Source organism: Dermochelys coriacea, chromosome 4, assembly GCF_009764565.3.
Source record: "Dermochelys coriacea isolate rDerCor1 chromosome 4, rDerCor1.pri.v4, whole genome shotgun sequence".
In the NCBI taxonomy this organism is placed as follows: Eukaryota; Metazoa; Chordata; order Testudines; family Dermochelyidae; genus Dermochelys; species Dermochelys coriacea.
In genome coordinates, this window is record NC_050071.1 from 31,057,787 (window position 1) to 31,083,797 (window position 26,011).

Sequence of the window (26,011 nt, forward strand, 5' to 3'; positions counted from 1 at the left end):
ACAATTTGGTAAAAAAGACCTTACGTAGCTCTCATTGGTCCAGCAATAAATAACTGTGGCCCTAACCAGAAAGTCTTAAATGAAATAAAATCAGGTACAAAGCTGCCAAGTAAATGAATGTAAAGCTTATTTTATGATTACTTAATTAATGATCTTTTATAAAATATAAGAGGGGGCATATGTTGGGAGCACGTTAAAGATGGCATTTATTTTCTGAAATTATATGTAAGATGTCATGCTACACAGAACCTGGGACATTTGTGTCAGCCCTAATGTTTAGAATGCACATGCAATCTCCTCCAGCTCAACACACCAGTCCTCTGATGCTCTTCTACTGTGTCCCAGCTCTTCTACACGCTAGAGACCCTTGCTGCTACACAGCCAATTCTAGAATGCTTCTCCTCCCATCCGCTGCTCTTAGGTTGCTTGACCATTGCCATAGTTCATCAGTCCTCAGACTTTCCCAGAACTCTGATTCTCCACAGATAGCTGATGACACACTCTGCTGCTCACCTAACCCTCCAATATTTGTCAAGCAAGTGAGTGTGCCCATGTGCCAACAGTATGAAACAATTAGCAGATAATGGAGAAAGTGCTGAAATACTATCCTTCTGGCACATTCTCTGCATCATTAGCCTGTTATTTCCATGCTTTTTTGTGACGCTACTAGCATTTATCAGCCTATCTTGTATAAAATACTAAACATATATAGTACGTGGCATAACAGCATTCTCTTACTTTCGTGGGGGGGCCTTTTCACATGAGCGAAAACAAAGCCAAGCTATAAATAGGTGAAGAGATAATCTGTATGAAGTGTACATAAACTCAGTATCCTCCACATCCTTGTATTACATCTGAATTATATAACTCCATGCTCTGCCTTTATGAGGAGTAAATGTTCTGTATACATAGCTAGTACAGGAGAAAGAATGGTGAAGCATTCCACTATGGGCCCACAGGACCAATGATTCAGAAAGCCCAAGATCAGTGGACAAAGAAAGATGTGTGGGGAGAAATAGTCACTCGTTGACAATAATGTGGGGTTTTCTTATATACTTTAAAAATACGCAGATTCTCCTGACCTGCACAACTGCAGGAGAGATCCAAGCCTGTCTAAATTTATAAGATAGTCTAATCTCTAAATGTTGCACATGGAGCAAAAATATTTTTATATATTTTATAAAATTTTTATTCCATCTATTGATAAAACCTACATAGCAACTTTTAGTGGGAAGGTAAATACATTGAGTCATAGATTTTTCTGAGATATGGTACTCTTTTCATTTTGTATGCTAGAACATGCTAAATATAAATGACTGATTCCACATGTCCATCTATGTTGTGTATTTCACCTTACAGCACAGTCAAAAGCTAGTCAGCTATGATGTGTTACTTCGGAGGGATACCCTTCTGTAAAGCTCTTTTGGAACCAATGCAAGTGCACAACCACTACTTTAAAATAGTCCTCAAAAAGATTAATTTTAGATTTTATGTCTTCCCCTCTTGCAACAATACAACTGAAGGTAATTCCTAGAGGCATCCTAATCTTTTAATCTTGTAAAACTTGGCATCAAGTCTCTATGGAAGGATGCATGGTAAAACAGTGCTGCTGCTGCTAAACAACCAGCAAAATAATATTTAAAGCTAGAATTTATTGCTCCAGATTTAACTTGCAGAACCACTCTGTTGTGTACAAACCGTTAATCTCCATAGATGCTCAGACATGATTGTCTCCTTGTGTCTAAACACACAAAATACAAGCTGCTATCTGTACAGTTTACAGTACTGAAACACATATATTTGAAAATGAAGTATAGATATGTTACTTTTCAAAGATACATGATTTTATAGCAGGGGTTTACCCAAACTTTTTTTTACAGCCACTTTAAAAATAGACAACAACTTCACTAGTATAGCTAAATTACATCAAATAAAGATTCAGTGTACTGAACGTGAATAAACTGGCCAATTCCCAGGCTCCCAGATTGTTTAAGTTTTGTTTTTGAGGAAACCCCTATACATAAATGAAAATAGTATCTGAGTATATTCTTCAATGGTGGACTAAGCAGTTTCTTAAAACAAGACTTTAGCTTGTCATTCACTTCGGACTGCCTTGAAAATAAGATATACTACTGCTTAAAAGAACCATCGGAATGCTTCAGCGCTGGGAACAGGTGTTCTCTATAAAAAAAAAGCAAGAAAACAAGTTAAGCTTTCTTTCTGTGGCATTATAAAATAAGATTTCTTCTTCTTGTTTTTCCTTTATATTTCAGCCATATTTTTTTAGTATCTAGATATAACATGATGCCTCACATAACTCAACAATTAATAGAAACCTCCTGCTTTTAAAAATGTGCCATTTCAGGATTTTATACCTACATACTTACACTATGTACTATCTATTTCCTCTTTAATTAAACAATAAAGTCATAGAAATGAAAACAATTATAAAAATCTAGGATGTATAGGCAGGAAAATGGAGAGCAGTCATGGAATAACCATATTATTTTGAAAAGGTTTCTGACTATCCAGACTTATTGGGTATATGTTTATAGTTGAGTCGTTTTGCAGACATACTTTGGCAAGACATTTTTTTAATGTAAGAATAATGAAGACATTGATGTAATGATCACAATGTGCACTGTGAACTGATACACCTGTGTTAATGTCTTGGGCGAATAGGGCAACATTTTCAAACCTAGAGTTGGCTATCTCATTCCACATTTTGGCACTTAGGCTTTGATCCAGCAAAGGGCTAGAGCTTGAACTTTAAGCATGTGAATGGTCCAACTGACTTCAACAAGAATAGCGACTTGCTTAATGTTGAACACATGAATAAATGCTTTCCTGGATCTGGGCCTTTAAATAAAAATGGCTTATTTTCCTGAGGTGTTGAGCACCCACAACTCCCACTGCAGGCAACACTCAGTACTTCTGAAAAGTGCACCACTCTCTTTTAAGTGCCCTAATCAGCCTTTGGATACCCAGCTTTTGGCACCCATGTTTGAACATACAGGGAAGGACTTAAACCATGATCTTGCAAGGTACTGAGTACCCTCAATTCCCTCTGCATTCAATCTGGGTTGATGGTGCTCAGCATCCCAAAACATTGGACCATGGGGTCTATTTCTGCTCCTACTATAGCTAATGATTTTACACTGACTACAGCGAGAGCAAGATCAGTCCCTTAAATCATTACATGCCAATTCACATCAGTTATCCCATCCTGCTGTATTTGGTTCATTAAGAAATATCCACATAAGCAAAAATCATATCTGAAGAAGTTTAACTAAAAAACCTAATACAGGGTCTTAAGGAAATTGCAGATAAATATGTTTGTGTGGAAATAGTTCTTGTAGATTATGTTGAAGCTTTAATTAAAGAATGCCACTGAAAAGAAGCAGTCTTTAAGCTACATTTTTATGGAGGTCTTTTAAATGTTTCCATTCCAAAATACAGCTAATAAATCAGAAACCCAGAAATTTTTATGAACGCAGTGCTAGATGCTTAGAGGCACAGCTAATCAAGTATATCAGTTAAAGCATCTTTTCAAAGTTCTATAAAACTGATAATTACCATGGCAAACATTTTATACCATAAAAGTAATCAGTTGTAATAACCAGGCTCAAACAGTATGCAGGTATGCAGTATGCAGTCTTGCAGAAATACTTAAAATTAATCAGTTTAATAAATATAGCAAAGGGATGAAAAGGAAGCAGAATTCCTCTTGTTTTATCTTTATCATTCATTCCTACAAAAATATCAGCGAGGAAAGAATTTCTGCTGTGTAATCAGAATTCTAAACTATTCAATATCCTACTTCTATCTATGAATGTTGAAGTTTAATAAATCATCTGAAAATTAGCTCCCAAAAATGAGTTTGGTTGTTGTATAAATATGCTCTGAATATATGAGTGTTCTTTGTTAGTATGTGCCAAAATAGGTATTGATTATGTCCCCTTTAACAATTCCTGCTCTATTCTGTCACATGCTCAGTTCTAGGGCATGTACCTGTAATGACAAAGGAAAGCAAAGCTTCCTTCAAAGGTGTACTGAAGAGAGCCGATATGCTTGCTACACCATCCACAGAGTTCTGTGTAGGTTGTAAGATGGCTGCTGATAATATAATTTATAATTTATAAACATGTTGACTATAAAAGAAGCTTGAGTTTAGAATAATAGCAAGCAACCATATGTCTAATCAACCTCAGAAGAATGGCTAATCACGTATAAGTATTACCCTTACATATTACCTTTGAAAGTGATATTTAAATATTCTAGTATGAATACTTTTTTATATATCTGGGGTTGAGCTGGCCTTTATTTACTTTCTTGTAGCATCAAGTTGAGTTACTCTGTCAGACATTGTCGTATCAACTGGAAGTAAAGATGCAGTGTCTGATTAAAAGGTCAATCAGACCTTTAAATACACAGAATAATATTTCTGATGGGCAAAGCTGCTGTTTAATATCTGAGCTTCTGAAAAACTACAAGATAAGGTCTTTTGCATCAGTATAGGAAATTATAATTAAACATATATCATATAATTAAATATCTATTGCACTAGCTACTGACCTGGGAATCAGCTGTGACTATTTTAAATCATTAAACCATGCAAAAACAAAAACAAACAAACAAAAAATGAGGATTGAATAGATGGATCAAATTAGCTCAAACCCAATTTATGGGATGAAATCCTTTGATTTTTACTCTCAAAACAGACAAGACTATATCCAGGAGAAAAGAGATCTTTCAGCCAGTTTGGTGGCTCAGCACACCAAATGATAAGCTTAAGTGCAATGACCAGCTACCTTCTGGTTATATAAATTCAAGAGTCCCAGCTGGGGAATCAAACTCTTGATGAGATTACAGTGAGTTTCTGAATCTCGGTTATGCTTGCAGGGAATCATTATCCTGAGTGACAGCAAAGACAGATTCCCCTGGAAGTTAGGGGGAGGGGGAAGTAAGGAATAGAATTGGAGTTGATCAGCATTGTTTAAGGCAGCCTTCACTGCTCATGCAGGTGCAAATACTGACAAACAGAAGCCTCATTCCCAGGAGGGAATTCAAAAACCTGCAGCCCCAGCTCCTCCTAACAGGTAATGCTATAAAGCATGGTGTTCCAGATAATTTATTTCTAAACAAACCTGATATGAAATGATCTTCAAGCTTAAAACTTTCAATTCTGTTTCTCTTTTGGTCAGCTTTAACTAACTAAGGTATTTTCTACATAAGTAAAAGAAGTAGCTCAAACATTTGAAATATTGTATTTTAATTGCATTTTTAAAGTCAGTTTCACATAAACGGCCTAAAGAATTACATTTTTGGCCTTAAAATAAAAAAAACACAATCAAATCCCTTTAAATAAACACACACCAAAAAAATAACATTTTAAAAATTATATATATTGGGCCTGTATCTGTTCCCATGGGCAAAAATGCCCATTAACTTTAGTGGGACCAGGTCCTTTATACAAATACACACATACACACGCTTCCAATACAGCAAAACAGCAAAATATACTGAAATTACAGACTCTTTAAATTCTTCACCACAGACTCTATTTTAACTTGAACTCAGCTACTTTTTTGGCATAAGAATTCAGACTCTTTAAAAATGTATTCTGTATACACTGTTGCTGGGGCTGTAGCTCTAATACAGTGTTGCTATAAAAGTCCTTGCAGATGCTAGATTACTTTTATTATTTTATATAAAGCATTAGGGAAACAGTTTTGTAGCAGCATATGGAAATAAAAAAAAGAAATGTATTTGAGAAGGGTACATAGTTATGACCTGAGTATTTGTAAATTTTAAAGGAAAACCCTTTAAACACTGTAGCAAATTAAAATCTTGGCTTTTACACACACCCAGATACTTGCAGGCCAGATTCTGAACCCCTTATTCATGCTGAATAGTACAAACTGACATGACTAGTACCACTGAAGTAAACACGCCAGGCCATGAGAGGCCCTTATGGGGTGCACAGAGTTTTGGGTGCACACAAGAAGCTGTTTCCCTCATTGGCATGGCCTGTGTAAAGGCCCATCACAACTAGAGTCCCTGAACTTGGAGGAGTGAATGGACTATTCCCTCAATATGCCCAAAAGGCATAAGTATCATAAATGGAACATGGAGGCCGTTGAGTCCTCTCCTGACCCCAAACTAACCTGTGCAGTGGGCCACCTGCATAGAAAAAAAAAGCAGTCTGGATCATTCTGCCCAGTGTCCTGTGTACTGGGGAGCTTGGGAAAGGAGTGTCTCTCCATGAGGGACATTCTCTCCCTGAAATCCCCAAGTCACTGGTGCAGTTCTGTACTGGGGCCACTGGAAAAATGGCCCAGTTTGGCCCAATGAGACATATGTAATTACTATCAGACATTAGCACAAGCTGGAGAGTCTGAGGCTGTGTGATGTGTGACTGGAGCGATAAAGAGAAACTAGTCTTCAAGGCCAAGGACAGATGCTCATAATTCCTGCATGTAATGCATTTTGCATCCATTGCCAGCCCAAGATGTGGGGCTGACTGCCAGTTACTATTGCCTGAGTAACTAGCTGAGTTGGTTTCTTGTATGTATGAACAGCACAGCATTAGCTAGTTAAAGGACTAATAAACTCTACAAAATCCACCAAACAGTCAGAAAACAGCATAACGTTGGAGGAGGCCAGGGAGCTCTGTCCAGCCATGTGGCGTCCCCCTTGCCTATTCCACTAAGCCAGACCTATTACCTGCCGTGCTGCAAGCTGATGGAGGCTTCATTTTACCTGAGGTTCCTCTTTTAAGGCTAATAAAAGATGGCTGCTACTCACCAGGAATGGGTCTAAGTCCATATCCTCCAAAACACACCCATTCTCCCACAGACTCCTCCCCATGCTACTCTCCTTGGAGAAGATCCAAGAAGAGTAGGGACAACATAGGGATGAATACATGGAGTAATATTCCTTCTCTCCCTCACACAAAACCAGAATAAATTACCTTTGTGCAGGAAACTATGCAAGGATTGGGAAGAAGAAACCCTTTCCCAGCCCATGGTGAGGTGCAGGGCAGCTAAATAAGGCCATAACCCTTGTGATGCTTTCTGCAAGGATTTGTGGCTCACACCCTCCAAACTTATACACCTCAATGTCCCCTTCAAAGTGGCTAGGTGAAGCTGACATAGAGTTAAGCTGTGCTGTGCACATGTTGTGTGAAGTCCCTATCTGCACCTTCTCTGCAGCCAGTTTGTTCCTTACACAAATATACTTACATATATAGGAGTGGCTTTGGGGTACCTAATAAATGCCAGATTCAACTCAGTTTCCCTGAAATTCTCCCTCAGGCTAGAGAGGTTGGAGAATCATAGAGGAGTGTGTGACTCCTAACCTTCCATACCCTGGAAATCTGCACAGAAGAGAAACTACAGTCCAGTGGACAAGTTACTTTTCAAGCTACTTCTCTGCCCTGCTCCCAACCCCTCATGATGGATCTTGCTGAGCTATGCTGCCATTGAACAATCTAGCTGTGCTGGCACAGAGACAAGTTACTGTGTCTCGGGTAGGCATGAATACAATTTAGCCATGAATATCCACTGACTAACAAAGGGAGGGGAAGGGGGTTGGTTCCACAGGGAGCTGCTCCTCCCCCTCCAACCCTGGCATCTCCTCACAAAATCCTGCGGAGCCCTAACCCCATAAAAGAGCTTCCATAGGACCTTGACAAAGAAGGAAACATGCCATGGAGCTGTCATTCTCCACTTCTGCCAGGATGTGCTTGGTTCTGCTACCTTCCACCCACAGACCCCGTCTTTCTATTATGATATTTTTATTTATTATTATATTTTATTTTATTCTATTATTATTATTATAAATTATACCATACTGTAACAGATGTCCTCTAACAACCAACTTATGATTGGACTTGTCAGATAAGTGGGACAAGTACTTCAGGTCAGAAACTCAGTGGTGAGCTTGTTTTAACAATCTGAGTTAAAATATCTCTTACCATACCTGAGCCACATTCCTGTCTTCCTTCATACCAGGGATGAGATTTAACATTTATGTTAAAAGTCAATTTTATTTGCTTTGAGAGGACATGAATCCTTTTACTGGCAGTTATTTTTCCACTTGCACTGCATATCTTCCATGCTGTATTTGACACAAACCAGATTTAGAACAGACCAGATTAGGAAACTCATTTGACTTTCTCCGCCACCAAATTCGTACAGCAAAAAGTAACCACTACACTGGATACTACATAGAAATAAAAACTGAATCATTGATTCAGGACCAGGTTCTAATACCCTAACTCACTTTCAGTATCTTACGCAGTAAGCAGTCCCACAGATTTCAAAGGGGCTATTTGAGGAGTGAAGTACAACTCAAGGCATCAGAATTGGCTGGTGGTAATTACAGAACTAAAGACCTGTCTGTACAGGGCAGATTTCTCCACTTGTACTCACTGTCAGTAGTAGCCAGTAGCCCCAATTGAAATAAATGGGTCTACTCATGGAGTAAGGTACTTCTTGATGGGAATAAAGATAACAGGATGTGGTCTTTATTTATATTCAGTATTTGACATTATTTGTTTCATATATTCATTTTCTTTTACTTGAATTTACTTGGAAACATCTTTTAAAAGCATGAGATTAAATTTTGGGAAATGTGTAAAGAATTTTAACATTTTAAAAATATCAGTGAATAGTATCACTGTGGAAAACAGCTAGTAAATACAGATCAGTAACTGCATGGAACCAGAACTAGTGGTGAGAAAAATATCAGCTGTGAAATATTAAGGTCCAGGTAGTGGAGTCCCTAGTCATGTTGGTGAGCACCTACTCCTATGAGTAGTCTCACTGGCTTTCAGGGAGACTACTCACATAAGTACGATCTCCCCAACATCAATGGGTGCTCCACCATCTGGTCCGAAATCCCTAAGGGCTAGATTGTGCCGTTAAGCAGAGCCTTCTTTGAAGATTGGCATGTATATGCATCACTCCAAGAAGCAGGAAGAGCTTCGAAAAGGAACAGTTTTGCCCTTCTTCTTCTGGGCTGGGGAATAATTTGCTACAGTCCCTTTCTAGCACACTCTCTCCCTTCTGCCAATTCAGCTCTGCTGGCCAAAAAAACTGAGGGTTGGAGCCAAGTCTCTGTGTCTCCCCACCCATCTGCTCATGAGGGGGAGTAGCAAGCTTGTAGATCCTGGTTTCCCCATTGTCCTGCACCCAGAGCAGTGATCTGGAAAGGCTGTGCAAGATGGTGGTGGGGGGATCTTGCTTCCCTTTATGTTACCGGGCAGCCACGATCTGTCCTTAATTCAGCTTTCTGTCAAAGGTGAATCAGAAGAAATCAACATCAGAGGAATGTCATTTAAATTTTTTTTAATTCCTATGGATTTTCATCTATACCTGAAATTGAGGACAAAGCTGATCAGCTGCTGAAGACAGCTTCCAAGCTGCTTATGATGACATTATTATTATTTATTTATTATTTAATAAATAGAGTTCAAAGGCCTCAATCAGGATCAGGGATTGTTTCTTGTTTGTTCTGACTGGCCTCTGACACTCTATTTACTTTTTTTCAGGGAAGCAGAAGGGACATATAGAAGCTCTGTAGTAAAGAGAGCTAGGAAAAATGTTAACCTGACCAGAGGAGATCTGAATTAGTACCTTCAGGATCACAGTTCAAATTAAAATATGGTAGCATCCAATTTATTTACTTTAGCTCATTTGATATTAAGAACAGTTTAAAATGTAATCGTAAAGACTGCATTTGGCTATTTCACATCAACATAATATAAACATCAAGAGGTTATATTACAAAAAATACTAAAAATCAAAACCACTCATCACCCATTTCCAGCTCTGTCCCTGTTCCCTTCTAAAATATGTCTTGCTATTTCTTCTCATTCTACTCTGCTATGAATTAACAGCTATAAACTCCCTTCTCCCTCCACACACACAGTCTGTCACTATAGTAATTTAATCCCTAGGAACACCATCCATCAGTCCCTATTACTTAGCCCCCCCCCAAAGGCATTCTGGTTAACACTCAATCCATTAATAAGAAATCCCTGTTGGTACATCATCCTCTGGAACACAACTTAGCACTCAAGCTTTGACATTTCTTTAATGTCCTCTAGGTTACCTTTTTTCTAAGAAACCTCTATCTCAAGGCATAGATGTCACCACCAAATCTAAATATATATCTCCTTTCTCTCGACTTGGAACTACACTGCCTTTGAGCAACCCTTGCTCCTCCTTACCACTCCGCTGAACCTAAAATGATCTAATCAATAGGACTATCATGACCAATTAATCCATTTGGATTTCTCACACTGTGTAAGTAGCAGAGTTAGTCAAAAAAATGGTCACAAAAAGGCTTCCTTGTTTGCGGCAAAACTGTCAAAAAATGTCAACCAGCTTTAGTAATTAGTTGTGACATCTTCAATTTACGGGAGAAAGGGATTGTTTTTAATCAATGTAATGATTGTTAAAGGTGCCAGACTGACAGTCCAGAAGCCTGGTGAACTCAACATATCCACAGGTCAGGTCCAGCAAGAAGAACAGCAGCACAATCTTCCCTACAGTATTTAACCCAAATTCTTCAACTGGAAGGATCACCTCTAGAGATTAGAAGGTTGTATATCATTTCCAAAGCCATTCAGTCCTTGGCCTCCCTTCTGAGTCCCCTTACAATGACAGTTAACACTCAACTTGGCATGGTTTTGTGAGGTGGCCACCCTCATGGGACTTAGACTTCCAATTCATTTTACAATAGGCCACCAAACAATCACTGGCGTGTTACAGTTTATAGGCATCACCATCCTGAGCTGGGCTGAACTGGTGATTTACAGGGGGCAAGTTTCATATTTCATTACCAATCCCTTCTGTCATCTAGTCCCCCACCCCTCAATCACTGGTGAGTTCACTATTCATATTAATGACCTCTCCAAACATCTTCTTGCCTCTGACTTTTTCCCTCCCTAATACATTTTGTCTTTGTTTTGTCACTGTCATCCACTTAGGAGATCACACCTTCAACATCATCTACTTCCATCTCCCCTTTTTCATCTCTAGCTCTCTGATGCTGCATCAGGATGATCACTCCTTCCACAAATTCAAAATTGCACTCCTTGAGAATACACTCTCCTCTAGTAACCTAAAACACACAGGCCAAGCAATGCCCACCCCGTGAATCATCTCAGTCCTCTGTTTGCTAGCATCATCTCCCTTCCTCCCATTTATCAGCTTGTCAGTACTAACAACTTCATCATCTCCTTAGCTCCTGATCAGCTTGTCTTCCTCTGAGCTTATATAGCTTCCCATACCACATGCTCACCCTGGTACCCAGATCATCTCCACTGGAAAAAGAAGTTGAATAAATTGGAGTTCACTATCCACAGGGACATGTGGAAGCCCAGTTCCCAACCTTTAAAATCAGCTTCTGGAGTGTGAAGACTGAGTGTCTCTTGTCAATCATCATCCAGGGTCTTGGGAATTCAGTGTCAATCCAAATCCCTTTTCCATTCTGACACTTCTCCCTGCAAACCTTCTCCACTGAGGAGGTCTTTGCTACCATCTTTATTTTGAAAATCTAAGGCCATGTCTATACTAGCGAGCTTACAGTGGCACAGTTGTACCGATGCAGCTGTGCAGCTGTAAGATGGCTCGTGCAGCGACATAATTAAACCACCTAAAAAGTGACATAATTAAACCACCCCGAGCAACAGAAGTTTTTCCCACATAAGGGGTAGTGTAGATGTTGCCTAAATGTTGCGTCACTTCATCACTACTTGTAGCTCAACCACCTTTTCCTCTCTCCACCCTACAACCTGGCACCCCTTCCACAGCACTTTTAATAGCAACTGCTGTCCCAGTTATAATCATCACTGGTCTATGAACAAAACCACCTCCGCAGTAGATCCCCACCTACCCCCAAAAAAACGGCTGTCATCACCTCCACCTTTGCATATATTAGCATAATTTACCATTGACTCCACTGGAGATTTTATTCCGGCTTTGAAAGCTGCAGACTACCCCACCACCACACGCCAGAAAAGGTCTCATTTGACCCTTCCTTATTCACTCCCTCCCTTTCTCTCAGCAAAGTCATGGAGAAAGCAGGAACCTCTGAGCTCTTTAAGCATCTTTCCCAGCACACACTCTTTGACTGCTTTCAGTCTGGTTTTTAACCCTTTCACCATCCCTAAGAATGTGCCTCTTTGAGCAGTTTATGATAAACGCTCTGCCCCAACCACAAATTCCTCTTTCTTTTTACACTAATTGATCTCAATGCAGCTTTCAGTATTATCAATAATTTTGCCCTTCTTTAAACCATGATCATCTCCAGCACCATCCTCCCCTGGTTGAACTGTCTCTGGCCTGTCGGACTGCCACTTTCCCCATCAAGACCTTGCAGATCAACTCTCCATCTCACTTCATTCACTGGCCTATCTTGACTCTGTCAGCTCCTGGCTTCACCATAATGTTCTACTGCAGAATACATCAACTACAGCATTGTTCCTCCTGGATAAAAAGTCCAGTTGTCTCATGTTTTTAATTTTGCTCTTATTTTCCTTAAATCAGATCTGTACTTTGCCCCACAACCAGAGACCTCAAGCATCATACTAGATACTGATAATATTTTCTGATATTTTGATTATGTGTATATTTTTCTAATATCAGCTAGGAAACATTGCAAGAATTCATCCTTATCTTGATGCAGCTTCTGCTGAATTTTTTATTCAAGTTTTTGTCACTTCCTGTCCTGACTACAGTAGTTCTCTCCTTTATGGTCCGAATGCAATAGGCTATTATTTTTCTATAAAAAGTAAGGTTGTATCACTCCTATCTTTTGTGAGCTTCTACTGGCTCTGAATCCAGATCAAACTGTGGATTGTGAGAACTCTCGGTAGCTGTGTTCTACCCTATCTATCTGTCCTCATTGACACTCTTTTGACTACAACCTATTTTGAACTCCCTTGTGTCCACTCCCTACAAAATTCACTGTAATTGTCTTGAGCTCATTGTGTTGCCCCCTCCATCTGGAATTCTCTCTCTCTTCCCCACTCTTTAAGCCACTGAATAATTTCCTCCCTCTAAAACCTCTCCGTTCTCCTTACCTTACAAATGGCTCTTTTAATAAGTGTTTTATGATATTGAGTATTAAAGATGCTACATAAAATAAATTGTAACTCACTGCAAGTCAGTATAGAGCTGAAACATGCACTGTCCAGAGACAATAAACAAGGAAGGTTTCTGAAATATTCAGAATTCAGTAATCTCAGTAAAAACACTCAGTAACAGCAGAAAAAAGAAACACTAACGTAGCTAAATAAGCAAGTATTTGATGAGTTTGTTACCCTTTAAGAACAAGGCACAAAGTATGACCTAGACTTGAGCTATTGTAGGTTTTTATAATATTGCACTCACCACTGTAGAATTTGAGCACCTGCTTAAATATTAAGTAACAGTGAAACTTTAGAAAACTGCAAAAATCCAGCAGGCTTAATACATACCTGGTTATGGATTTTTATAGTTTTAAAATAAATTAAGAGGAAGCCTAGGAGTTCCAGGTAGAAAATATTTCCCATAATGTTTGAGAGTAGAAGTTAACAAGCCTGCTGGGATCTTTTTAGCCCCTGCAGAGCTAAGGCTTCAACATTATTAAATGGCTGTCGCATCTGAAGTATGGTGCCACATAACTCAATAAACAACAGAAAACATCTGATGCTGAATCGGGGGAGGCTTTAGATTATCCTGCAGAATAATGCAATTTTAGGACAGGTGTTTGCATGTGATGAAACAAGATATGACTGCGAAAAATACAAATGAACCCAAAAAAAGAAAAAATAAGCCACTGTAGCTTGAGTTTCCAAATAGCGTAATAGTGCTAAATGAAACTGTATGTTTCAAAACGTTATTGTTCAGTGTGAACACTCAAAGTAGAGATTTAAGTGGAGAAGAACAAGTGGATAAATTTAATTTTCCCCAAAATATATAAATTACAACAACAGAGAATGGTTTTTGAGGACAAAACTATTCCTCAAAAATAATTGTGCCTATAGGAAAAAATTTCAAAAGCAAGTAAGTGATTTAGGAGCCCCATTTTCAATAGCGCTTAAGTCCCATTGAGTCACTTATGAGATTTAGGAACATTTTCAAAAAGTGATTTGGGCATTAGAAGCCTAAGTCACTTAGATACTTTTGAAAATTTTAACCTAACCCTTTAACAACATGTCCTACACAAAGACTATTTAAAATTTAAACCAGTGATTGAACAGATTCTGTAATATTTTATTAGACTTAAAGTTGTGAGTTCTAGGTTTACCTGCATAGGGATATTTTATTCAGCAAACTTAAACTTTGAAACCTACACATTCAGCGTACCAACTTTCCTTTCATTGATACTTTTTTTAGTATAGTTTGACATGGTTTGTTCCTAGTTTTACTGCACTATCAGTATCGTAACAGTCTCTATACAACAAATACATTAATGATGGTACAGCAATTAGTAACTGGCTTTTATCAACTGGGATGGTTATCAAAGTCTCTGAAGCAGACTTTTAAAATATATATATATATAATATATATGTATTTTAAAAGCATTTCCACATACTTCGTATTCATAGTGTGACAACAGCTGAAGTCCTCACTCATTCCTTACTAAAGCAAAACTCCCACTGACCTCAGAAAGAGTTTTGGAAGAATAAATAATAAATATAAACTGAGTGGGAAGTTCAGGATCTGGCTGATTAAAATAAAATATTAATGCTTTATATAAATGCAAATATTTAGGCCCTAACTCTGCAACTCTTACACTGAACAAACAGTACGGTGACATACTCAGACAAACAGTCCTATTGACTTAAATGAAACTGCTTGGCAAGCAGGTCATAGCCCACACAATTTAGTTATTTGTATGATCCAAGCATTGGACAAATACATCACTAGATAAAATTTTCAAAGGCACCTAAGTGACTTAGGAGCATACTCAGATTGGCTTCTTTAAGTGCCTACATCACTTTAGAAAATGGGGTTTAGGTTCCTAAGACACTTACACGCTTTTCATAATTTTATTTATTACGCTTATTTCTGACAAACAAATATTTGGTCTTATTTACCATATAACTTGTGAACCAACCAGTTCAACCCCACCAAATCAATATGCATTGATTTCAGGGGAGTTACACCAGTGTAAAACTGGAAAAATGAAATGATGAATCAGTCACAATGCTAGATTAAATCCTGGCCCCATTGAAGTCAATGGCAAAACTCCCATTGACTTCAACTGGGCCAAAATATCACCCATTGTATTTATGTAAGATCGCTGAACCAAATTAAATCTTGACTTAAACAATGTGAAACCTCATTAAAATAAATGGGGTTTCCAAGACTGTAACTTGGGGCTGAATCTGATCCATAATCCTGACTCATCAGTTGTTTAATCTACAATATTTTTAAAAGGTATGCAAAGAAATATTCCATGCAATGAAAATAAGAAAAAGTGTCATGACTTGTTAATATCTGATCATTCAGGCATTTTACTGATGAACAGTACTAGACTAGTTAATACAAATGATTTTTGAGTAAAAGGTAGAGTTTGGAAAAAAAATAAAAAGTTTAACCAGGTCTGGCTAGCTGTCTGATTCCCTAAAATTAGGTTCAATTTAGTACCTAATTTTGTTGGTGCTAGATTTCGTTAGTGGTGGTCCATTTCATTTTAAAAAGTATTCAACTATATCCTTCCTGTCTCACACAACACAAAATTCTAGTGCATTTCATCAATAGTAGTCTGTGAATGTCTCCCATCAAAGGTGAACTAAAAATTTGGGGATTTTATTATATTAATAGGTTAAATTGTACACTAATATTTTGTGTGGTTTTTGTTTGGTTTGTATTTCTAAAAATTACATAAAGATAGTAAGAAAACATGAAATTTAATAAATAGATTAAATACCATCTCTGTTTAAGAAGGTACCAATTCCTCTACAGTTTTAAAGATCAAGAACCCCTTAGAATTGTTGATCAGTAAAGGGATAATAAATTGTCTGATCTGGAAAGGTGCTGAATGCTTTCTCCAAGGTCCTCAGTTCACTGGACTCCCATGACTTAATTGAAAGATGAAGACACTTCACACCTTGCAGAACCCGGTCCCATATGTAGAACTGCAAATGGCTTCAATGAGATTTCTGAGCAGCTGCAAGATTAAGCCATGTGTCAGCCAGAGTGAGTGAAGATGCCTGCAGCTCTTCCAGACTATACCTTGGAGCAGCAGCAGGCGTCATTGTGATGCACATTGTTTCAATGGGACCTCAGCTGGCCAAAAGGAACTAATTATTTAATTCATGTCTATAACACCCATCATTGTTATATCCGGGTGAATGCTACAAAAATTAATTAAAAAAGCTATTGCAAAGTTTCAGCAAAACTGCCTCTGTCTCCTCCACCCACTGACAAGATAAATACCTCTTTGGCTACATGCTCAATTTAAGAAGCAGCAGCAGAAAACAAGAAAACACAGAGAAACAAATGCATCTTGCCCTGTTTCTAAAAAACAGAGAAACAATCTAATAAAATCACCAGATTCTGATTCTAGTACACTGCAAGAAGAAGTGAATTCCAGAGCCAAGAACCCTTCCCTAAGAATGTTCTACCACTTCTCCTAAGAGTTCAGTCATGGAGATGGAAAAACAAGAGCATTGTGGCAGAATGCAACTCCATAACAAGGAAGAAACTGCAAAGTCCCAGACTGGTGAGGGCTTTATGGCTGACAACCAAATTCTTGAAATGAGCCCATAAGAGACTGATGCAATTACTTAGATTGTAAGCTCTTTGGGGCAGCAACTGTCTTTTTGTTCTGTGTTTGTACAGAGCCTAGCACAATGGAGTTCTCGTCCATGACTAGGGCTGCTAGGCACTATGCTAACACAAATAATAACTAATAGTAATAATTAATCCAGTGCACAACAGCGAACACAGACAGTGAGCTGATCACTAAACACAGACAGTAGTTTGTGCTTCCTTCTGACTTTCCAGTTAGTCACCCTGACATTCACATTAGCTGCCTGTTCCCTCTCAATTTTCCAGTTTTCCTTCACACTATTGATTCCCATCACAATATGTAACTTAAGGCTAGAAAGACATGAGTAAAAATGCCTCCTCTGAGGCCCTACTAATTGACCCCTACCCACTGAGCTCCATAGTGTTACCTTAAAAATATTCACATTTGCTATCAAAACAAGGAGCAAAAGTGCTGAGGTTGCCCACTGGTCCCCTTTTTCCCTAGTGGCAATGCCATATGCTGCTACATTTTCAAAGTCAAATGCTGCTTCCATTGAAATCAGTGGACCCAATCCTTTTCCCAATTAACTCAATCTCAAAACCCCCACTGAGTTCAAAGGGAACAGGATTAGGCCCTTAATATTTAAATTTTAATATTAAAAACTTATTTTGAATGGAACATAAGTATGCTTATTTTTTTCAATAGTAACTCAATTAATTAACATGTATCTTTTACAAATAAAGGACATTGCACTGAATATTGTAACACTATGCCCAAGTATGAAAGGTAATTAATGTTGTGCTCAAATCCCACTCTTACTCAGTTGAGTGACTCTGGGCTTGATTTTGATATTCCACTGGTTTAAATCAGCAGTGGTGCAACTGAAATGAGCAATGGAGTTACATCAGCATAAAGCTGAGACTAGTGAAATCATAATCAGGCCTATTGACCTCAAAGAGTGAGAAAGACGCAAAGTAAGATTTGGCTCTTAGTCTTTATAATTTACAGTAAGAGTTATATAAATGTGTACTAATGGGAGGAAAATAAGTAATCTCTCTGGACTAAAAATGGTTATGCCACTTTAACTGGAAATGTAAATGAACACAGTGCATACATACACAAGTATGCAGAGCAATACATGGCATCAATCTTATTTTCATACATTTATTAATACTATACATAAAATCACCTAGTAATAATAAAATTCTGTTAAAAATACTAGCGCACAGGAATGCTTTTAAGGTAATATAAGAAAAACATGGAAAAATAAAATCAGTTTGAAAAAAAGGCTGGAAGAGAAGCATTTAATTAAAAATGTAAGGGTCAAGTAATCTGAAAGCATTAATGAGAATCCGTTTTTAACTCAGTGTACTAACCTTGAGAGTTATATCATATGCCTTCATTGCACCAGGACAAGAACAGATTTAAGGGGAAAAAAGAAAGATGAATTCAGTGGTTTCAACCAATTTACTGACTTTTTTGCATAGTTTCACTTCCAATCTTTAGTCATTTCCATATTTTGGAGACAATATCCTTTATATTTTGTATGTAACTGAAAACCACGATTTCCATTTGTATATAAATGAAACTTGAACCCTTGATTCTTATTATATTGTCTCAGTAAGGTGCCTACCTAGGCCATAGTGTATCACCTAAAGAGATCTGTTGATTTACAAAGACCACAAGACAAGCTAGCTTGAGAAGCCAGTTCAGCAAGCAGACTATTCTCACCCACCTGCAACCACTACTGCTGTTTCAGTTCAGTCATGTAGGCCCTGTCACTCTCTGACATGCTTCCAGCTGGTTGCCTTACAACCAGAACAGTGTTGCTGCACATGTGCTTGAGGCAGTCATGCTGTCATTCTTTATTATTTAATTAAAAAAAGAAGAAGAAGAAGAAAGAAGAAAAATGACCAAAAATAGAGAGTTATCCAATTTGGGAACTTTTCCTTTCCTACTGACAAACAACATGCCTGTAGGGGTATTAGCCACACGCCGTGACATGCTTTGTGACTGGATATGACCTACGGAGAATGAACATCTAGTGATATCTCTACAGATGGAGAGAGAAATCTGCTTCCTTCCAGTCATATTATAGCAGCCGAGGTGTGTGTGACAATGAGAGAGAGCAAAAAAGGAGAAAAGCAGTGAAGGCAGGCAGTTATGAAAGTACACAAGTGGCTAATAAAACCATGGTTTTTTTACTAGCCACAGCAGTTAAACAATTTTAATGGGTAGCATTCCATAACATGCCTGAACAGTTTTTAAGGCTGTAGAACACCTTTGTCAGGAGCAAGGAAATTCATGAAATGTGTTTAGAAATGCACACAAACTCATACAAAGGTCTGATAACATATAAACTAGTCTCCTCTAGAAATATCTCACTTTCTGAACAAATCAATAATCCATCGGGATCTATCATTTACCATAAATAATAAATCACAGAGGCATCTTGGTTTACAAGCCTAATGAAAAAGAACTTTTTGCCTAAGTAGTATAACAAAGTTCAATGTCGCTGAACGAACAAGTGCCACTGAAAAAAAGTAATCTGTCTTTAAATTGTGGATCAATATTAAAATTCAGCGTTATCTGTTTATTGCAGAGTGGGTGATTATAAACATTCTTTGAAAACTTTCTACAAATATAACAGAAGTATATTGGTGACCAAAAACAGTAAGTGAAATCAAAAGTTAACAGCGATGTCTAGCACCAGAAAAAATCCATATAATTTGCTGTATTTCTGTGATTCTGGATTACTTACAAAAAGCAGCTGAAGAAAATGTAATAAAAATGTGCTAATAACCAAACTTTCAACAAGGATAGTTCACTCTTGCAAGGAGGAATGAACATGATATTTTGATGGGACTCAATATAGTACAATAAATCATGATGGCAAAATTTTAATATAAAAAAAATTTCCCTCAGTTCAATGGCATTATTAATATCCGTAAGGCTGTATCCATTTATTTGGTGTCAAACAAACTAAAGGATTGTTTTTCTTTAACCCAAGACCCCACCCCTTGTTGGAGAAAATTCCTGCAACCAATTATTTAGAAAATAACCACAAAACACAGGCAAACTGGAAAGTTGCAGTTTCTCACTTTGTTGCTATTTTCTGTGACTGCAAATCTTAATCTGTCACCCAATATACACAGCACTCCTCTGTACTAAATCTACCATTCCCCCCAACACCTTCAGACATGTCTGGTATGTGCATCTAACCAGCAACACTATAATTTTAATAATGACAAAGGATTACATATGATTACTAGTCTTTCCTCTGTCTTGTTTTCCTTTGTCTAAAAATATCACCTAATAGCCATTTTACATACATTTTTGTATTTTTATCATTGTCTCTTGTACTCAATACATGAACTGAAATTTCCACATCATATCTGTCTGTCTTTTGTATGTCTAGCAAACTTGAAAACCTGTCTTTACAGCTTTGTGATATTCAATACATTGTCAGTTCTGAGGACACATTGTAAAAATAAATGTATATACAGTTCCACCAGACATAATTTCAGTCATACCTGTGCTTATTTTTACATCACATTTTAATACACCATAAAAGGATTATGTTGTAAAATGCATTGCCAAAAAGAATTTGTAGCACATTTCACCAAACTATTTAACTCTGTGACTAATTGTCTTTTTTGAATCAAATTGCCATCAGTCACCCTGAAAAGAGCTAGCTATTACTTTGTTCTGAACTGCTGACCACTAAAACGTCAGGTGTTCAGCTGCATTATTTTCCTGTTCTCTCTTCCCCCTCCTCTCCACCAAAAATCAAAGATAATTACCGGGTCAGATAGAAAACACAGTAGATAAAGCACAGAGATCTCATAATGGCAACAATTAAGTTAGAAAAAATAAATAAACACCCCATTTGCTTTCAGGTTTAAAAGTGTTTCCTCTCCACCCTTGGTTTCAGATAAGTAAAAATCTGTTCCATGTCACAAGACAGAACTCTTTAAAATAACAGATAAACACACAGAAATTGTTCACATCAATGTGGATGTGCCCAGCTTGTGCAGAGGTGTTAAGGAAACCTCTTAGAGAAGATTTTAATTCATCATCTGTGATGTTAGTTACTATATGAAACTATAGTGATTTTTCCAGGGACCAAAATAAAAATGTCAAAAGGAGCCCCCCCCCTCCCCTTCCCCACTTCCTTCACACTCTTATTTCAGAGCATCCCCCACCCTCTGCCTTCAGGGTGGGTTCATAGCGGGTGCCAGTGAGGGGAGCCGGTGTCCCACGTGCAATAACCCTTACAACCTGAATGAGGCTTCAGAAAAGGGATGCTGCATCTTGAAGCTAGACAAGAAGCACTGAAGGGGTGGGGGCAGGGGGTTGAGCAGGGACGGAGGGAGGCTGGGGAAAAAGAAATCATCTCCTCTGACCTCTAGTGAAGTGCCAGGTTTTTTCTTTAGCTCTTCACATTTCCTAAATTTGCAGATCTGGTGTCCCGTTTTGCGGTTCCTGCAGCTGCTGCAGACGCCACAGTTGATGAGCCTCTTGCAGGGCACGCAGACCCCGCACCTTTTCCTCTTCTTCTTGGCAGGGTTGCCGGCCCCGCCTCCCCCCCCGCCGCCTCCCGCCCCCCCTCCTCCGGCGGCTGCCAGGGAGGAGGAGGACGAGGAGGAGGAGGAGGAGGAATGGTTCTGCGGGCAGTCTGCCAGATTGGCAATTTGAAACGCGCTGTCTGTGACGGCGGCTGAGGCCGCGGCGGGGGAGTGCAGGGCTGTCATGACGATGACCCCTGGAGGTAATGAGATGCCCCCTAGAGCCGGGATAGCGGGGAAAGTCCCCACGCGCTCGGGGAGATTCATTAGCTCCGCTTCGGCGGCGCCGCACTTGAGCTTGTTCATGCATTCCCCCGCCAAAGGTCTGCAGTGCTCGGGGGATAAGGCGGAGAGGAAATTATTATTGGCCATTTGCAAGGCGGGCGGCTCGGCGGGCGCGCAGCCGGGCTTGCCCAGCCGCGGGGACTCGTTCCGGTGGTGCAGGCTGCTCCGGCCGGCGTGGAGCGAGGCGGCGGCGGCGGCGGGGGAGGATTTCCTTGCGCCGCCTGTGACCGGGCCGCCGCCGCCGCCGCCGCCGCCCCCCCCGCTGCCCCAGAGCATGGCGGTGGCGGCGGCGGCCGTGGCGCTATCGCAGTTCCAGGGGGACATGCCGATGCGGGCGGCGGCGGCGGCGGCGGCGCTGGGGAAGATGGGGGTGGTGATGCGGGCGATCTTGGCCGCCTGGGGGAAGGCGCCCCCGTTGGTCTTGTAGAAGGTGGCGAAGGAGCGGTAGCGCTCCATCTCCGAGTTGTAATCCACAAGGCTGTTCAGGGCCCCCTCGGGCAGGTGGTTGTCCTTGGGCAGCCCCGGGGCCTCGGGGTTGGGGCCGCTCTCCACGCACACGTTGGTGTTCATGGTGGCAACGGGAGAAAGGGTGGAAGGGGGGGGGGACACCAGTGAGGGGCAGGGTAGGGCAGGGCGGAGGGCCACAGGAGCCGTCGTCTGGATGGGGTCGGGCGCTGGGTGGACGGATGGGGCGGCGGGGGGGGGGGGGTGTTAATCCTCTTTGGGGTACATTTCTGCAGACGGCAAACTGTCGGGCAGCCTCTTCGTTTGCATTCTCCCGGGAACTGTGACAACTAAAATAAAGAAAGTCATTTCCAAAAAGATGTCAAGGCACATGAAACAGTCACACAGACACACTCCGCAGAGCGTTTGCACCAGAACCAATACAGCCACGAGCCCACCGCCACTCTCCCGGTCTGTCCTGCCTCACCTGCCCCTGAGTAAATGCATGAATAGCTGGGCACGCCCGGGGAGGAGCAGGGGAGGGGTGCTGACAAATGCCCAGGGAAAGGGGCCAGCTGGAGTGCTAAAGACATGCAAACGATGGGTGGAAGGGCTCTAATACCTATAACCAGAGGGCATCTGAACAGTATGAAATGTGTGAAGAAGTGTTGCCAGGGCATGCAAATGTCAAGTAAAGCAGAAAGCAGCGATGGTCTGAAGAAGCAAATGAACAGAAAATTAGGATATGAAGTACTGAGAAAGTCCACAATGTATTAGAGAATAAACCGTAAGCAAACACAATACTAAGAGCCTGCCCACATACAAGCTGAACTAAAGAGGCCGGGAAAAAATGGAGAGGGGGGAAGAACTACCAGCTGCCACAGTGTCCTTCTGTGTCTGAGGGTCATTAGTTTGAATCCCAGCACAGCTGGTTCTGTTAGGGTCTTAATTCAATGTACCAAGGACAGATCTCAATTGTACAAGCCATTTGGTGGTGGTGGTGGTGGTGGTGGTGGTGCTTGTTTTTAAAAAATGAAAAAGGAGAGGAGAGAAAAATATTTAAGCCAGGCAATTTTACAGCTTTTGACCTCAGAGCCTGCAGCTGGGCTGAACATCCCCAGTTCCTCTGGAGGCTCTTTTCCATCTCCAAGCCATGGGGGCTGCACAAGACTGTTTAAAAAAAAAAGAAGCACCTCCTGCAGGCATTACAGGAATAGACATTGGTTTATAAAAAAGACTCCATCAGGTATATGGTTACCTGCTGAATTAACCATTAGTGGGATTGACAGATTTATGATGATGATGATTATTTAATTTTTAAAAAGTTTAATGCAGGAATAAGGATTTTTGTGCCTTTTATTTCTCATAGGCCAGTCTGATGATGTGGAGCGGGATATTTTAGTTTATAATAGAGAAAAAGCTACTTTCTAAAGACAGAAATAGTGTAATGAAAAACATAACTAAAAACATAATTCTATTATCAGTCTATGTTTTCCAGATTCTTCAGGTGGATACTTATTTTAGACTTATTTCTAACATTTTTTTAGATTTAGATATATATTGATCAGAAACCTTGAGGGACACCAAATGTGGCCCACTACTGTTTCAAGCTAAAATATGTATAGTTCAAATGGTTATCAATTATAGTAATTAGGATCATAATTAGATTAATGAACTTTGTATAGCCCAACTTACCAAGTGCAAAAACTTCATCATCTACTGATGTTATATTCTAAAAACCAGGGTTTATGTAAACAAATCCAGATCATGGTAGAATCAATCTAGATAAAGAACCTCACCCTTGGCTGGATTAGGAACTAGCATGCATCTTTCAATCCCAGAAAGACCCTAATCACACATGAACCACCTCTGTTTTCACATCAGGAAAAACTGAGACTATTGCTCCCTTCAGGAGTCTGATGGTAATAAAAAAGGGTGCCCCCAAAAGCTCCAGGCTAAACATAGACTTGGAAGAGAAGGCTAAGAATCTGCACATAGCAAAAATCTCTAGTTTAAATAAGTGAGACTATAACCGCATGTTCATAATAACAACTATTCAATAAAGCTAGTTTTGCCAACCATGTGTAGGAAATCCACACAACTGGTGAGGGAAATTTGTTAATATTTTAGCCTTTAATTTGAAATATTAAATAATACAAGCATTTTATGCTTTATTTTCATAGTATTAAAGTGGCTTTTCTGCATAAAATCTTTCTTTTCTTGCTACCTCTCCAATCCCCCACTCCATCCCCGTTCAAGGTTTATTGCCATCAGAAAGGAGAAAATGATGGTGCCCACCAACCAGGTCATTATTGTTTAATCGATGCATCTCTGGAGCATGAAAAGGGTACCTAAGACGTAGCTATTGATTTTTTCTTAACTATAGTCCACATTTTAAAATAATCATAAAAATAGCTATCCAGACGGCATGATTTGGTTCCTGCTTAAGCCAATGTGCTTGTACATGTTCAATATTGCATGTCTGGTCTGCCAGAGACATAGAGATCAAAGGTCATATTTAACATTCAGGAGGAGGGGCCGCTGCAGATTAATTAATAAATTAATACAGCGGCGCCTTTTATTGCCCAAGTCTCGCATTAATCTACTTTTACGATCCTAGAGGACAGGAACAAAACCAATTCCCCCTCCCCAAAACCCACCTAGAGAAACCCAAAAATAATAATAATAAAAAAAAACCCAGAAGGAAAAACAAAAAGAGAGAGCAAGAGAACCCAACAATCACTTACCAGTCTCTTTATTTGGGGGGCTGGAAATTGCAGACGCTACGAGCCTGTCTGCCTTTAATTAGTTGCACATCACTCCCTAGCACAAAGAAGAAGAAATATCCAGATGTGTCTTGGCAGCTCCTCAATTACAACTTTGATACTTGTAAACAAACTGTGAAGGGGGGTGGGTGGAGAAAAAATAAAAACGCCGATCCACTAAACAAATACCTGTAAGTGGCTTCCCCCCCTTGTTGCAGAGAGAAAAGGAGGAGGAGGAGGAGGAAGGGGGGGAGGAAAGAGCAGGCACTGGGTGAGTATGTGTGTGCGTGTATGTGTGAGAGCGCCTGGCTCTGTGCTCGGTGGTCTCCTCTCCCTGCGCGTTGCTCTCGGTCCGTCTCCAGTCGCTGTGTGCAAGGGAGGGAGGGAGCCAGGGAGTCTCTCTCCCTCTGTTTGTGTGTGTGTGTGTGTGTGTGTGTGCGGGTGTGTGGTAGCTGGGGGAGGGGAGGGAAGAGGAGGGGAGGGGGTGATTGGCTCAGAGGTGAGTAGGATGCAGGGATGTGGACACCTACTGATGATTGGCTGCAAATTACACCGGGAACGGGAGGCGCACACGGGCCACTGCTTCTCTGCACAAATCCCCTGCTCAGTGCAGGGAGCCAGCCACGTTCGCCTCTCATCCCCGCTGAACAGGAGGGCTCGCACGGTGGGTGGGTGTGCTGGAGGGCGGGGGCGGGGGCGGGGGCGGGGGCGGGGGGGGGGGCTCCTGGAGCATCATTTGGAAGGAGCAGGCACTTGGCAGAGGCTTCCAGCCCCTTGATTCCCCAGCAAACTTGCCTTCGTGTGGGGCTGTGCTGTCTGCTGGGGGCAGGCAGAGCCGCGCCGCAGAATGAAGTGGGAAGGTCCTTGCTTGTTATAAGGATGCTTTTCATGCGCACCCAACCTCACTCCCTGCTTAACCATTTTCAGGCGGCCGCCTTGAAGGAGCAGTTTTCTCTTGAGAAGCTTTAGAGGAGGAGATAAACGGCTGCACTGAAGTCTGCTTTTTCATACCTGCATTGAAATGAACATAGCCTGAATTTCTGAACTCAAGATATGGGAGAGACCTCTCATATCATCCAATTCAGCTCCTTGCCAGCGCAAATGAATCTAAACCTCCTTAATACTATTAGACTGGGGTCTAACATGAATATTGTAATGTTTTGCCTCTCATGCTCTTTACTGACTTTTAAC

At 40.3% G+C, this 26,011-nt stretch overlaps 1 protein-coding gene across 4 annotated transcripts; it reads right to left on the bottom strand.

Annotated features, from left to right (window-relative positions):
• Positions 1–1,740: 1,740 nt before the first annotated feature.
• On the bottom strand, positions 1,741–25,247 carry CXXC4 (CXXC finger protein 4). 4 transcript variants are annotated; one of them, XM_038398069.2, is made up of 5 exons: positions 25,010–25,247; positions 24,803–24,878; positions 21,165–22,405; positions 18,135–18,155; positions 1,741–2,181 (listed from the first exon to the last, which is right to left on the bottom strand). In XM_038398069.2, exons 3-5 carry the CDS (start codon positions 22,179–22,181, stop codon positions 2,137–2,139), a joined length of 1,083 nt encoding a protein of 360 aa, XP_038253997.1. In that variant the 5' UTR covers positions 22,182–22,405; positions 24,803–24,878; positions 25,010–25,247; the 3' UTR covers positions 1,741–2,136. The 4 variants fall into 4 exon arrangements, with proteins under 4 accessions (XP_038253997.1, XP_038253998.1, XP_043369259.1 ...); XM_038398070.2 differs by lacking the exon at positions 18,135–18,155; XM_043513324.1 differs by having other exon boundaries at positions 24,803–25,247.
• Between the last annotated feature and the right edge of the window lie 764 nt (positions 25,248–26,011).

Coding starts and splice junctions, on each gene's coding strand:
- CXXC4 (XM_038398069.2), bottom strand. CDS start 22,181: ATGAACACCAACGTGTGCGTGGAGAGCGGCCCCAACCCCGAGGCCCCG. Junction 18,156..21,164: donor AACCTGGCACTTCACTAGAG/GTCAGAGGAGAT, acceptor GGTGCAATGAAG/GCATATGATATAACTCTCAA. Junction 2,182..18,134: donor CATATGATATAACTCTCAAG/GTTAGTACACTG, acceptor TTTTTTTTATAG/AGAACACCTGTTCCCAGCGC.